A 13,736-nucleotide genomic window follows, 5' to 3' on the forward strand; every position below is an offset into this window, starting at 1 on the left:
ATATACAAATATTCCCCTCTATGGGGTTCTTAAAGGATTACATTTCCTGATAATTTACTCACCCCAATGCCATCCAAGATGTCCATGACTTTCTTTCTTCAGTGGAAAAGAAATTACATTTTTTGACGAAAATATTTAGGATTTTTCTACGCACAATGGACTTCAATGGCAACCAGAATGTTGAAGTTCAAATCAATGCAGTTTCAAAGGGCTCTGAAGTGCTTCAAAGGGCTCTGCACGATACCAGCTGAGGAATGGGATCTTATCTAGCGAAACGATCGGCCATTTAAAAAAAATACTTTTTAACCACAATTGTTCGTCTTGTGCTGGTCTGCGACGCGCCACGCATTGCGTCATCACGTTGAAAAGGTGAACTAATCCTTTAACTGGAAGAAGCTACAAGACTTTATGGCAATAGTCAAATAGTTTGAGAGGTTTAGGCTACGTTCACACTGTCAGTTGTTACTTACAGGTGTCACTCTCAATGTCCCGTTCACACAGCAACTTACAGTAGTGTCGAATATGTGCAACGGTAACAGTGACCAAAGTAATATCAAAGATTGCTACATCCATGAAACTGAAAAGTCTTTGACACAACAAGAGTCCAATCATCCACGAGTTCAACCGTCAAATCTTCATTAACCTACAGCAGCTTTTATATCTGGGAGGAAAGCGGAGCACTAGTTGTCCAGTCTGGTTTCATTCACACAGCAAGGGTTTTCCTAGAATGCGGTTGTGGGCAGGACTTAAAAACCCTTAAAGGGACTTAAAGGGAAAAATCGCTCAATCGCTTCATCATGAGCAGAATCTATATTTTACGTTTCTTGTGACTAAACCTCGTAACTCCAGTGGATCCTCAAACTGTCGGCAAAACCTCATACAGTAGCTCCACCCGCCCTGCACACATTTTGGAGACCATCTCTGCTTGTTTGCAGTATAAGGGTAAATGAAGAACTGGTTCTTTGAATAAGTACAGCGTTTTCTTCACTCAAAAAACACGATGTTTGTAATGGCTAATATTTTATGTATTTGAAGAGCAGAGAAGAGTGTCTTAGTTTGGTATTTGCCAATACAGCCTTTTATTGACACAATATTTTGGCCAAATGTATTAAACGCCCACGTAACAACAATAAACTTTGTAACTTGCAAGTTGCTGAAAACATAATACAATCCGCTTACTGTCTCAGATGCGACCGTTCTAATGACAAACACAAATCTCTGACATTCACAGGTGAGAAACCTTAACTCCGATTGAGCGTGTTTCCTGAATAGTACAGTGCTATGCATAAGTTTAGGCAACCATGCTAAAGTTGACTAAAAAGAGGAATAAAAAATCATATTTTGCAAATTTAACTTAATGCCTTATTTTAAAAAATTAGGAAAAATCCAACCTTTAAGGACACCAATTTTCTTTGTGAATGAATAATGTATCGTAAATAAATAAATGTTCTTCCTTAAAAAACAGGGTGCATAAGTTTGGGCACCACTATGTTAAATTCCCATAGAGGCAGGCAGATTTTTATTTTTAAGTATTTTTTTTTTTTTTTTTTTTAGGATACTATGCATCCTGATAAAGTTCCCTTGGCCTTTGGAATTAAAATAGCCCCACATCATCACATAGCCTTCACCATACCTAGAGATTGGCATGGAGTACTTTCCATAAGATCATCTCTCAATGCAAATCAAACTAGCTATTAGGCTAACTGAAATAAAATCATGCCAATCTCTAGGTATGGTGAAGGCTATGTGATGATGTGGGGCTATTTTAATTCCAAAGGCCAAGGGAACTTTATCAGGATGCATAGTATCCTAAAAAAAAAATAAAAAAAATACTTAAAAATAAAAATCTGCCTGCCTCTATGGGAATTTAACATAGTGGTGCCCAAACTTATGCACCCTGTTTTTTAAGGAAGAACATTTATTTATTTACGATACATTATTCATTCACAAAGAAAATTGGTGTCCTTAAAGGTTGGATTTTTCCTAATTTTTTAAAATAAGGCATTAAGTTAAATTTGCAAAATATGATTTTTTATTCCTCTTTTTAGTCAACTTTAGCATGGTTGCCTAAACTTATGCATAGCACTGTAGATGTACTGACCTGCAATTTTCTCTGATTTCAAAACACACACCATGCTGGATATTAATCTGCCATTCATTTTCACTTAAATGTAATGTTTTAACGATTGGAGACATATCCTTGGAAAAACTCCTGAGATCCAAAAGCTAATGTCAGTGTTTTGCCACTACTTACCTATGATGATTAGACAATTGAGCGCTGGCATTTCGCTCACGTTGGATGCGAAAATGTATGAGTTTGAGTTTGGTGTGAACTATAGAATTCGGTTGTCACTCCTGTAAATAACTGAACTGTGTGTGAATGTAACCATATTAAGGGCTCAAATGCAGGACAGACAACCATATTCTGCTGCTGTGTGAACGTGGCTTTAGAGTGTACCAGGCAAGCTCCTACCTTTGAGTTGGGTAATCGTGTTTATTATTATGACACGTGATGACGTAAGATTACACTTAGGGAAGTTTGAAAGGCTTTGAAAGAGAAATCCACACTAACCTTCTGTCATGTTTATTGTGCTTGAGACTCTGAAGGCCAATATATTTTCGACTCCACTTGAAGGCCACAATATATATCAAATGCTGATGCAATCCACAAAGCTAAACTTCCTCGTTTAATGCAGTAATGGCAGTTGGTCCTTGAGGACAATGGTTCTATAGATAATTGTTCTTACTTCCCAAAGGCAATCTATGTTTATTTTCTCAATTATGATGGAACTTACTTTATTGTTATGTGAAATTGCTAATATACATTTACGACATTATTATTATGTGATGTGCCATTGGATAGCAGTGTCTTCATATACCCTGAAGGAAAGGCATGTTGCTCCAAACAGAGCTGACTGACTGCACCCAGAGAAACAGAATAACCTCTGGCGATGAAGGGCACAAGATCATAAATCTTAACATGGCTATGTCTGTGTTGACAGACAAAAGGCAGCCGTGCCAAACACCAGAAAATTGCAAGACCTGTTCCATGAGTCATTTGCCTGGAGCGGCAGGTAGTCGCAAGGCTATCATTGCCACCTAGTGTTCAGGAGAATAACTGTTCTTACCTGAATGCCAGCTTCATGAAAAGTCTGGGTACATTTCTTGAAATCAGAAAATCCTAATACAGTGTAATTCTGATTCAAACAATGAAAAGCGACAACTACTTCCCCCTCTTAGTCAGTTATATCCGAGTCATAGCATTGTCTGTGTGACAAGATGACATTTTTTTAAGGAGAAATCTACTCGGTGTCATTGACATTTGCCTTTTTGCCTATTTTCTTGTTTGAGCAAGCATGCTGCCTGTGGCTCTCTTGAAGTTGGAATGGTTACAGAGAGTGTCTAGTTGAAAAACTTGTGAGCGTCATGTTGGATTGTCAGAACACGCCATCAGACTAACCATGGAGAAGGTGAACACTGCTTTATAATTATCCTGTCAGCGCAGTAGATGTTCTCTGTACTGCATCCTGATATATAGACCCGCTGGTTCCAATGCAGCATGTAGCCAGCACAGACAGAGTCATGGGCCAAGTCTGTGCGTCATTTTGAGTCAGGGAATCAGGTACTTTCTCACAGACACTGGGATGTTCTGTTGTTCTCTGTGGAGTTTTATTCATTTATTATATGCATAATACATATACACGTATTAGGCACCCCATTCTGTGACAACAGTATATCTTATCTATATATTTTTTTTTAATGTGTTGCTTCAAAAGTGTGCTTGTTTGATATTTTGGTATCTAATGCAATTATATAAATGTTTAGGTCTGTGTGAAGTATCCAAATACCGAATAATATTTTGTATTATTATGTTTTTTTTGTAGTTTTATTAAATATAAGTACTAATAAAGTACGTACTGAAATAGTAATCTAGGAAATCATCCTAATTAGTAATTTTCCTCTGTATTTGTACTGTATTATTTTGTAGTCTATTTTTATTTGTGCATTCTGAAATGTTCTTGTGTATTTTCTCATGCCATTCTCATTCTCATCCATCTTTTCTCCATTTGGTTACCGTTCACTCCTCAGACCTAAATGAGAGACACACAGGGGCTTAATTCTCACCCTCCTTTCCCCCCTCCCCAAACGTCTCTAATGAGTGGAGTTTGGTCCAGGCAGTAATGACGCTCTGTATGGGCTATGCCTTTAATGGCTTCCTGCTCTTTACAGCTCCAGCACCTCAGGCAACTTTCTTATACAATCAGGGGATTTCTGCAACACTAATGTTCTTGTGGACATAGAGGTCAGCTATGGTTTGAGCAAACAAGCCACACAGCTTTCTAACATGACCGAGCTGTAGTGAGTTTGCTTTTTTTGTGTGTGTGTGTGTGTGTGTGTCTCTCTCTGTGTTACTTCCAGGATACTATAGAGTTCCCATGTAGATGCCAATAGCAGGTACTAGGCTTGTGCGTTTGCGTGTTCACAAACACAGCCAGCCCGATGTGAGTCTGATTTTGTTTGACAGTTTTATGACAGAGGGCTGAAATTATGGATGTATTTTCTGTACTCCCCCCTCATCAACCATCAGTTAACAACACATAAAATTCATATAATTACATCTTGGTTTCCATTCTGAAGTATGTATAAAATTTTCACCTATTTTCTTCTTCCTGTTAAGGCTGAGTTGTAGCCGCGCTTCCTCAACCGAACATATTCACGAGGGTTTGGCGAGAAACACGTGGCAGACAGGCTGAGTTTCACTCGCCCCGTAAAGCGCAGCCGAATCCATGTTTTTATTCTCTCATCTCAAAGGCTTTCTACTAGACCTAATGGAGATGAGAAAAATGCACAATGTGCCAAAGAATTTTGCAGCATGATGTGAATCAAGAAGTGGTCAAGACTACAACAGCCTGACAAAGCTTTTACAGTCTTCATATTTATGTATTAATCTTATATATATATATATATATATATATATATATATATAAAGTTTATTTATTTGCTAGGTTATACAAGTACTAAACTGTTCAGAGGCGATGACTACTTTTCAGTACACTGCTGAGAATTGTCGCAAGTCTTGAACGTGTTGCAGTTCCATATCACTTTGCCAAATTATTTTGGTTATTTCAAAGTGGCTTACTTGCATCAAAAGAGCCACAAAAAACAAATACACTGACCAAGCATATAAATTTGACTAGCAATGGGATAAAGATGTCAAACAACTTTGTTTTATTTCTGAAGTATTTTGCAACGCTCGCTTTCTTTCTCTCCCACGCACATATACGCATACAAAAGCTCTGTGCGCAGAAGCTCTCACGCACACGTAGGACCTTGTTTTCCGCAGTACCCTACCCTCTTCTTAATCAGTTTTGCTATTTAAAAGTTACTCATTCAACATTTTCACCATTTTCACCCTGATGGCTTATTGATTTGTAAGAAAGCAAGACACACAAATGTTTTGGTAATTTTCAAACAGGTTTCCTGGCTGCCTGCCATTGGTTGAGCCAGTGTTAAGCATATTACGCTGGGAAAAGAAAAAGTATTTCAACATTTCGTTTTAAGACAAATATACTAACCCTTTTAAAATCTCTCTCTTTCCTTCTGACAGGTTGGCTGGAGCACCGCTCGTGACTACTACACTTTCCTGTGGTCACCTCTTCCAGACAACTACACAGAGGGAACCGCAATCAACAGATCTGTGGTCTTCCAAGGTAAAATAACATTGTCAAGAATGGGGTTTTATGCAACCATTTCTTCGATGAATGTTGTGTCAGAGAGAAGGCCCCTCAAAGGTGCGTTCAGGGTATGTGGTGACGGATGCAATAAAATAGGAAACACTGACGGCTCCTATTAGAAGGCTGAAGTGTTGATGGGCCAGTTTTACTGGAGTGGTTCAGGTCACATACTGGAATCTTTGTGAGGGATTACATGGTTTTTGTGGCATGAGTCCGGATTCCTTACGGCAATTGAGAAAAAAATACCATTAAACAGAATAGACATAAGTCTATCATAAAACTGCTGTGGAACTAAAGTTTTGATGTAAAGGTTGGACTTCAGGCTGTTCATTAGTCTTAGCTATCGTTCATTAGAGTCATTTGCTTCAATACCTATGGGAAATACAAACAGGTTTGTTGTAATACATTCCTACTTTAACGATAGGGCCGTTATCTAAATCTTTGCTTGATTCTGGGGTATTTTGCAGGTTACTACGTTCCAAATGACGATGCTGAGTTCTACCAGTTCTGCTATGTGACACACAAGGGAGAGATCCGCGGGGCCAGCACTCCTTTCCAGTTCCGCGCCAACAGCCCCACGGAGGAGGAACTGCTGACAGTGGAGGATGAAGGAGGATCCGATATTCTTGTGGTCACCACTAAAGCCAGTTACCTGGAGGTGATTCAGACTACTCAGTTCAAAATGATAGATTTCTTGTCAGTTTTCCCATGCCAGAGTTGACACTTTTTGATCTTTTTCCAGCAAAAGATGGAACAAATTCAACAGGAAAAAAGGGAGCTTTTGGAAAACCTGGACCTATTTCAGAAAGAGAGGGATGAACTGATTGATGAGAAGAACAGACTACAGAAAGAATATGAGCTGGAGCAAGAGAGCAGCGCTCAGCTCAGGAAAGATGTGCAGGTGAGACAGGAGAGAGAGCCAAAATTTCACGAGTTAAAAAGAGGAAAAGGTTTTTTTCCAGGCTTTTTTGTCCTGACTTAACCTCATAACATTTTAGAAATATAAATGCTTTTTCCCTGTTTTATTGCAGTGGTTAAATATAGGATGTTTTTTTTAAATATATATTTACAGTGTTTTCCCTCTCAAATATGACCAAAAAAAGTATTTCTTTTATATGTCATATACAGTTTACATCTAAATGGTTTTAGAATATAAAGTTCACAGGCTGTCAGCACCCCCTAGTGAGAGTCTCTCTTCAGACTCTTTTCATAAAAAATACATAAAATATAATAATAATAATTTACATCTTTACAGACATGACAATAATCAGCACCATTTGTTGCTTTTAAGTGGCAATTTTCATAAAGTATAAATGTATCAGCTATGAGGCTGAGCTGGTTTAAAGATGAAAACAAGCACACCCATTTCTGGCTGTTAATTTTATGACCGCACTTTTATATGTTTTTTTTATGTGCTGCTAAAATAATTCTAAAATTTCTGCGCATGAACTGGTTCTGCAGAAGAGACTGGAGTGGGAATTGGAGACCTGCTTTTCCATTAGTCATGTTTGCAGATTCTCAGAGACCACACACAAACACAACTCAAAAGCCAAAAAAAATTCTGCAATAACTCCCCATCCTTTCTGCACTAGCTAGACATACTTGCGTAGAGTAAAAAAAACGAGATATGGCTCATGTGTTTGTATGTGTACACAGGAGTTGCAGTTGTCTGCCCAGAGCTTGCAGGAGGAGAAAGAGGAGGTGAAAAGGAGAATGGAGGAGAGTACAGCACGACTGTTGCAGTTAGAGGAAGACCTGATCGGAGTCACCCAGAAAGGACTGCAGAAGGAGACCGAACTAGACTGGTGCCTTTTTTTAACCATATTGAAGTAGCCATGATTAGCTAATCAGAGAAAACTATACAAATCTCTTTGATTATTTTAACAAGCTAGGGTTGTCATGATACCAACATTTCCAGCCAATTCCAGTTAAATTTTGTGATTCTCAATGGCCACGTACACACTAAAGTTTCAGGAGTGACAACCACATTTAAATGCGGGAGTGAGTCCACTAAATTATCATTATTGCAGGTGCGGGTCGTGATATTTTGGTCTTATTTTCAGCATAAAGCATTTGGATTTATTTCAGTTTATTGTGGCTGTTTTTCTTAGCAAGATCTTGCAACACGAATGAGTCAAGGCTCGTACCGCTTTCCCTGTGATTTCTTCCACCGCACATAAAGAAGAGAGAAACATTTCTGATGCATGTTAAAATACGTCATGAACAACTAGTTGTTCAGTTCGGTTCCGTACACACTGCGTAGAATTTTTGAAAATGCCATTGTCACTACCTGCATTTGTAGAATGCGGTTGTCACTCCCGTAATTACTGAACTGTGTGTACAGAACAGGAATAAGCACTAAAAGATGAAGATACCACAGCTAACACAATATACTATTAGTTCATTTCTTCGAAAAAAAAAAAAAAAAATTAACAGATTAAATCAAAACAAAGGCATGTAGCCTTATCGTAGTATAGTTTCTCTCAGTGAAGTTCTCAGTAAACTTTAAGCAACAACTGCTGGTACTAGCCATACTGTAGAAAAACTGATATTGTTAATATGCTAGTATCGACTTTGGTATTGAAGTACCAGTACGTTTTACATATGATCATAAGATTAGATGATGTCATAACTGTAGATTAGATTTGTTAGATTCATATCTTTAGAAGATCCACTGCTGGATTTGAGAACTTTGACGAGTTTATTTAACGTATCCAAGATATGTTCCTTGTGTGAGTAAATGATTGATAATGGCTCTGATTTGACAGCCTGAAGGATCGAGTGAAGAAGTTAACTCTGGAGAAAGAGGCTCTTGAGTGTCAGCTGAAGAATGAGAAAGATGAGAAGGAGCTCTATAAGGTAATGTCACTTGCTCACTACCTCACACACATCCCTGTTATTATATGCTTTCTGTGCTAGGTGTGTAAAGTACCTGAGTAATTGCACTTCATTTCTATACTAAAGTATTATTTTAAGGAATTTGTACTTTACTTCACTACTACTGAAACTGAATACTTGTGGGAAAGTGATTTTTCATTATTTACAACAGGATCTGCATTTTCATGGGTTTAAATAAAATATTTTTGTTATAAGAGACAATAAAAACAACTTTGTGCATCAAAACCACTCCTTTCCTTGAAAAAAAAATGAAAGAAAAAGAACTAGATTTTCAAAAGTCAACGAATTTGCGACAGCTGAATGTAAAATTTCAAATAAGTCTGTCTGAGTAACATAAACTTAATTCCATAAAACAACTATGCATAAAGCATTTTTAACATCTCCAGCACATTTTATAATTATAAAAAAATCAAACATTTCACCCCTTACGCATGTTATCATGTCCGTCAAAAACTTAGGCTGGCTGTTAGTTGGAATATTAGGACTAGAAACGTCGACATAACACAATCATGGGCATCAATCACTTAACTGAATACTTGCCGGCTAAGAAATAAATTATAATTACCTTACGATCCATCTGTTTTCAAATTCAAATGATTTAAATATCACTGCATCAATGTCTGTCAAAAAATAACATGCACAATACAGGGTAGTATTTACGAGAAACGAAGGTCCAGGGTGTTCACGCGTTACCTGGAAAACCCACACTACCGGATGTTTTGTCATCGTTTTCCTAAAAGAGGGTGAAAATTGCAGCTTGAGCGGCTTTCATTTTCATTTGTTTCATTTTCCATTATACCATGGTCTGTCTGAATACTCGATTCTGATTGGCTGGAAGGTGTACAATAAAACCATTTAATACACAGCTAGTTCCAAGTCAGTTTAATCTCCGTTCTATATTAATGCGCCGTTTTCATTGAAGCACACACACGCTTATGTCACCCAGCGATTGCGCTGCGCACACACAGTAACATTCAGGAGCACAGAAACTTATCAACGCTGCCCCACGACTTTTATTAATAAAATAGCTTTGCTACTGATTTACTACATTATATTTCTCAGCAACGAGTGGGTTACATCAATTACAATTACACTCACAGCTTCGTTGCTAATAGAGAGAGATGCTAAACACACAGGTAATTCACACGCATCTCTCCTCTCTCTCTCTCTCTCTCTCGCTCATGAATTCAAATAAATGCTATAATTCATTAATTCAAATAAAAGTCAAATTGCAGTCTGTAATACAACTACATTCATGTGTCAAACAACTATAGACCAGATTCTCTTGCAATTATTGTTTAACGATTTCAGGTAAAAAAAAAAAAATACAATCGCAAATTGCTTTACACAGAAGCCAAAAAAAGGTAAATATTTCACTTTTGAATATTCAAATGCAAATAAATGTGGAAACTTTTGTTTGGTTTAATACTTTGACTTTTAATTAATAAAAGTGACACCCAAAGTATAATTTCTTGGCATTTTTATACCATGCTTCATTCCCTCTTTATCTCCTTTCTTCTAATCTATTTAATTTACCTAAAACCAACAAACAGACTTTTTTTTTGAGCTGTTGTTTTGAAAAGGCTTATGCATTTATCCATGGAGAAGTGCAATACAGGCTGTCATTCTTTTCCTAATTACTCTGACTAGCACTTTGTAATTCTCACTCTCCATCACTCACTTTGTCTCACCCTCTATCCCCACTTTCTTGTGGCGGGGACAGGAACTGGGCGTTAACGCTGGGCTGTAGCCACGGAAACGCACTTCACAGCAGCTGCCCGAGGCACAGACAGAGAAGAGTGGGGGTGGAGCAGAGTTGCTGCTCTCTTACTGCTGCATTATAATTAGGTCTAGCTCACATACTTCCTCACCAGGCGGAAATACACCTCATTGTAGAGATTGTGTGGATAATTGGGGGTTCGTCCGGGATCTGGACTGGCTTTGGTACACTGCTAGTTTTATGTGCCATGTGCCCAGGTTATTGCACAGCAGATGTGCAAAGAGAAAGTCAAACAGTCTACTTGAATGAAGTATCTGTGTGTGTTTGGCACAGATTCACCTGAAGAACCGGGAGCTTGAGAACACTAAGCTAAGTGCTGAGCTGCAGATGCTGAAATCAGTGGATGTGAATAAGGAGAACACCATTGCTCAGCTGAAGGAGGAACTCACTAGAGTCAAATCCTGCCTGGCAGAGAAAGAAAAACAGCACCGCCAGCTACTGGCCAACAGTTCACCCTCGGTACACACACAAAAAGCTTCTGCTTAACCTACATTTCGTATAGAGTGCTGCAGGAATGAGTCCTAAAACCCGGAAATTTGTTAACATTTTTCCACCTCTGGTTCCAACCAGAGTTATTGGGTTTTTGGTTAAATGCCTGAAAATGGTCTGTATTTAAAACAAGCTTAAGATATTTTCATGTTTTATTCTACAACATAAAATGCATCAGTACTCAACTCATGATTTTTTAAGCTTTTACGTGTCCTGAAAAAGTGCTTGCTAAAAAGTGGCCAAATGGGAGAACAGGAAAACTCATCTACTCCCTAGTCCATTTTTACAGTCTCATTGTGTTTGTACTTGCACTCTTGCAAATTATTCAACTCAAACTTTCCAGCTTGTAGATTTTTTTATAAAAATGGAAAGAGCTGTCAGAAACTTTGTGGTGATGACGTTGAATGCATCCATGGTGTAGTTTGTTTATAGCCTGACTTTAGTTACTTCTGGCAATTGTATTTAGACTTCAAAATGAATAAAAGTTGTGTTCATTTGTGAAAATTATCTTTATGAACAAACGTAAGAATCATAAACTTTCGATGATCACAGACTTCTTTTCTATAATAATACAAAAGCCAATAATCCTATTGGCTTTTTGTCATAGGAACCCCTGATAGCAACTTCCAGGTTGGTCTACAAATATAATCATCCCTGCAGCACTCTATATTGTAGGGATATTGATCCGTTAAAAACATTATGGTCGGAGCTGTGGGCTAGTTGTTAACACATTGAGCCATTGTGCTCATGTGAATGACTTGAGTTCATATTTGGCTCCATGATTCCGTTTCCACCTCTTTTCTTTTAGAATTTCTTGTATGTATCAATAAAATTGGCAAAAAGGCCAACATTCATAAAACGTATCAGTTTGGAAAACAGATTATGGTTATATTTGTTTGCTGTTAGCTTTATTAGCAGTAGATATGCAGAAAAGTGTACATATTTGTGTAGATTTGTATTCACGTAAGTGTTATTTTTGTGTTTGTCAGGGGGAAAGTAATGCTCTTAAGGAGCAGCTCAGGCAGAAAGAGGAGCAGTTGCAGGCTAACCAGCAGCAGGCAAACATGCTAAAAGCTGAGCTGCGCGACTCCTCCAATGCCCGTGACAGAAGCATGGCCGAGCTGTACCGTATCCGCCTGGAGGCAGAGTCATTAAAGAAGGGACAGACAGAGGCCCGGGCTGAGTGCAGCCGCCTGGAAAAGCAGCTGGAGGAGATGAAAAACTCAACCCAGCAGGAGGCGGTAAAGAGATGCCCACCTGTGTGACCGTTTTATCATGTTTGTGATGTGCAACAGATTTCTGTATTCTGTAAAACAGGTCGCATCGTTTCCGGTTCAGGTCTTTTGTATATACTTTGTTAAATATAGAGCTGTTTTACTCAAGATAACGTCAAAGGAGCAAACAAAGATGAGCATAACCGCTCTCCATCGCATATGCCGATGCCGACGCATATGATGTTGGGCATAAAGCCTATTGACCAGGCCACAATTACACTTTAAATAATCACCTGAATCCAGTACGCCTTAATCAAGATAGCCCGCCACTTTCCAGGAATAAGTCTATTCTATACCGTAGATTGCATTCTGTGTTCTAACTAAAGAATGTTAGGAACTGTTTTGTTTTCATGGTGTAACTGAATAATCTCTCTTTCCCTCGGCAGTGTAAGGAGACAGAAGGGTTCGCTGTTGTCGAAATGCAGAGAGAAATTGAAGATTTACGGCTCAGGCTGCAGATGGCTGCTGAACACTATAAAGACAAATATAAGGAATGCCAGAAGTTCCAGAAACAAGTGGCCAAGCTCTCTGAACAGCCAGGAGTGAGTAAACCCTCACTTTGCAATTATATAGCTATACCACCTGCAGAGTCTTGTGTTTTGAGTTTTTAGTGGTTTGCTAGTTTTTAAAGTAGGCCTACCTTTGTGTTTTGCTCAGGTGAAGAGAAGTCCAGGGTCTGAACCTTTGTCTGCCAGTCCAGAGGCATCTGCACCAGGTAAGTTCAAACTAAGCGATACAAACTAGAAATTCCATGTTTTTAGGATGTCTGGGGACATTGTATGGACATGCTGTTGTGTTCTCTTGACCGCTAACAGGAAGCCCAGGTACTTCAGATGCTGTGCTAGATGCCATCATTCACGGCAGGCTGAAAAGTGCAAGCAAGGAGCCAGACAAAAATGACAAATACAGGAAATGCAAACAGCTGCTTAATGTAGGTTCTTCTTTTTTCTTCTTTGTCTCTGACATACTGGATCTGTTTGATATACTAAAGTATTTAGTGTACCCTCCTGCAGGAGGAGAGAGAGCGGTGCAGCATGATAAACGATGAACTCACAAAGATGGAGGTGAAGCTAAGGGAGCAGGTGAAAACCAACGAGGGCCTGCGAATGCAGCTGGCTGCTGAGGAGGATCGCTACAAGGTCAGCATTACCTACTGGTCCAGAGTTTAAACTAAAAATGTATTATATACTATACTAGAGGACATTTGGGCTTAACATGCTTGTATGTTATGCAAAAACACGGATAACATTAAAGGTAGGGTAGGCAATTTTTGAGAGGCTAGCAATAGCAAGCTAGCTTTGAAAGCATGAGATCCCACCCTCCCTTCAGAGTCATTACAATAATAAGGAACATTAAACTATCAGAGCTCTGACTTGTACCACGTGACTGCGGCAGATTCATTTCTGCATTGATAGTGTTGACACAGAAATGGATAAATCTGAGGACGTGAACAGCTCCTGGAATAATGTAACAGGTTGTCATCTTGTAATTACGGATACATGGCGTGAACGCAGCATAAGCTTGTTGTTTTGGTTCAGGAGAATCTGTAAAAGATGGTTG

At 38.7% G+C, this 13,736-nt stretch overlaps 1 protein-coding gene across 4 annotated transcripts in view; it reads left to right on the top strand.

Moving 5' to 3' along the window:
* The window catches only part of tax1bp1b (Tax1 (human T-cell leukemia virus type I) binding protein 1b), a 39,862-nt gene that overhangs the window by 18,197 nt on the left and 7,929 nt on the right, over positions 1-13,736 (top strand). For 2 of the 4 annotated variants that reach the window (XM_084385600.1, XM_084385601.1), the window contains exons 3-13: positions 5,609-5,711; positions 6,203-6,393; positions 6,478-6,636; positions 7,392-7,540; positions 8,504-8,594; positions 10,687-10,872; positions 11,892-12,143; positions 12,563-12,718; positions 12,834-12,891; positions 12,992-13,107; positions 13,190-13,315. In XM_084385600.1, the coding sequence (XP_084241726.1) occupies positions 5,609-5,711; positions 6,203-6,393; positions 6,478-6,636; positions 7,392-7,540; positions 8,504-8,594; positions 10,687-10,872; positions 11,892-12,143; positions 12,563-12,718; positions 12,834-12,891; positions 12,992-13,107; positions 13,190-13,315 (1,587 nt within the window). The remainder of the gene's footprint in view (positions 1-5,608; positions 5,712-6,202; positions 6,394-6,477; positions 6,637-7,391; positions 7,541-8,503; positions 8,595-10,686; positions 10,873-11,891; positions 12,144-12,562; positions 12,719-12,833; positions 12,892-12,991; positions 13,108-13,189; positions 13,316-13,736) is intronic. The other 2 variants (XM_084385602.1, XM_084385603.1) reach the window with 1 other exon arrangement.

This window comes from Rutilus rutilus, assembly GCF_951802725.1.
Source record: "Rutilus rutilus genome assembly, chromosome: 17".
Classification (NCBI taxonomy): domain Eukaryota; kingdom Metazoa; phylum Chordata; class Actinopteri; order Cypriniformes; family Leuciscidae; genus Rutilus; species Rutilus rutilus.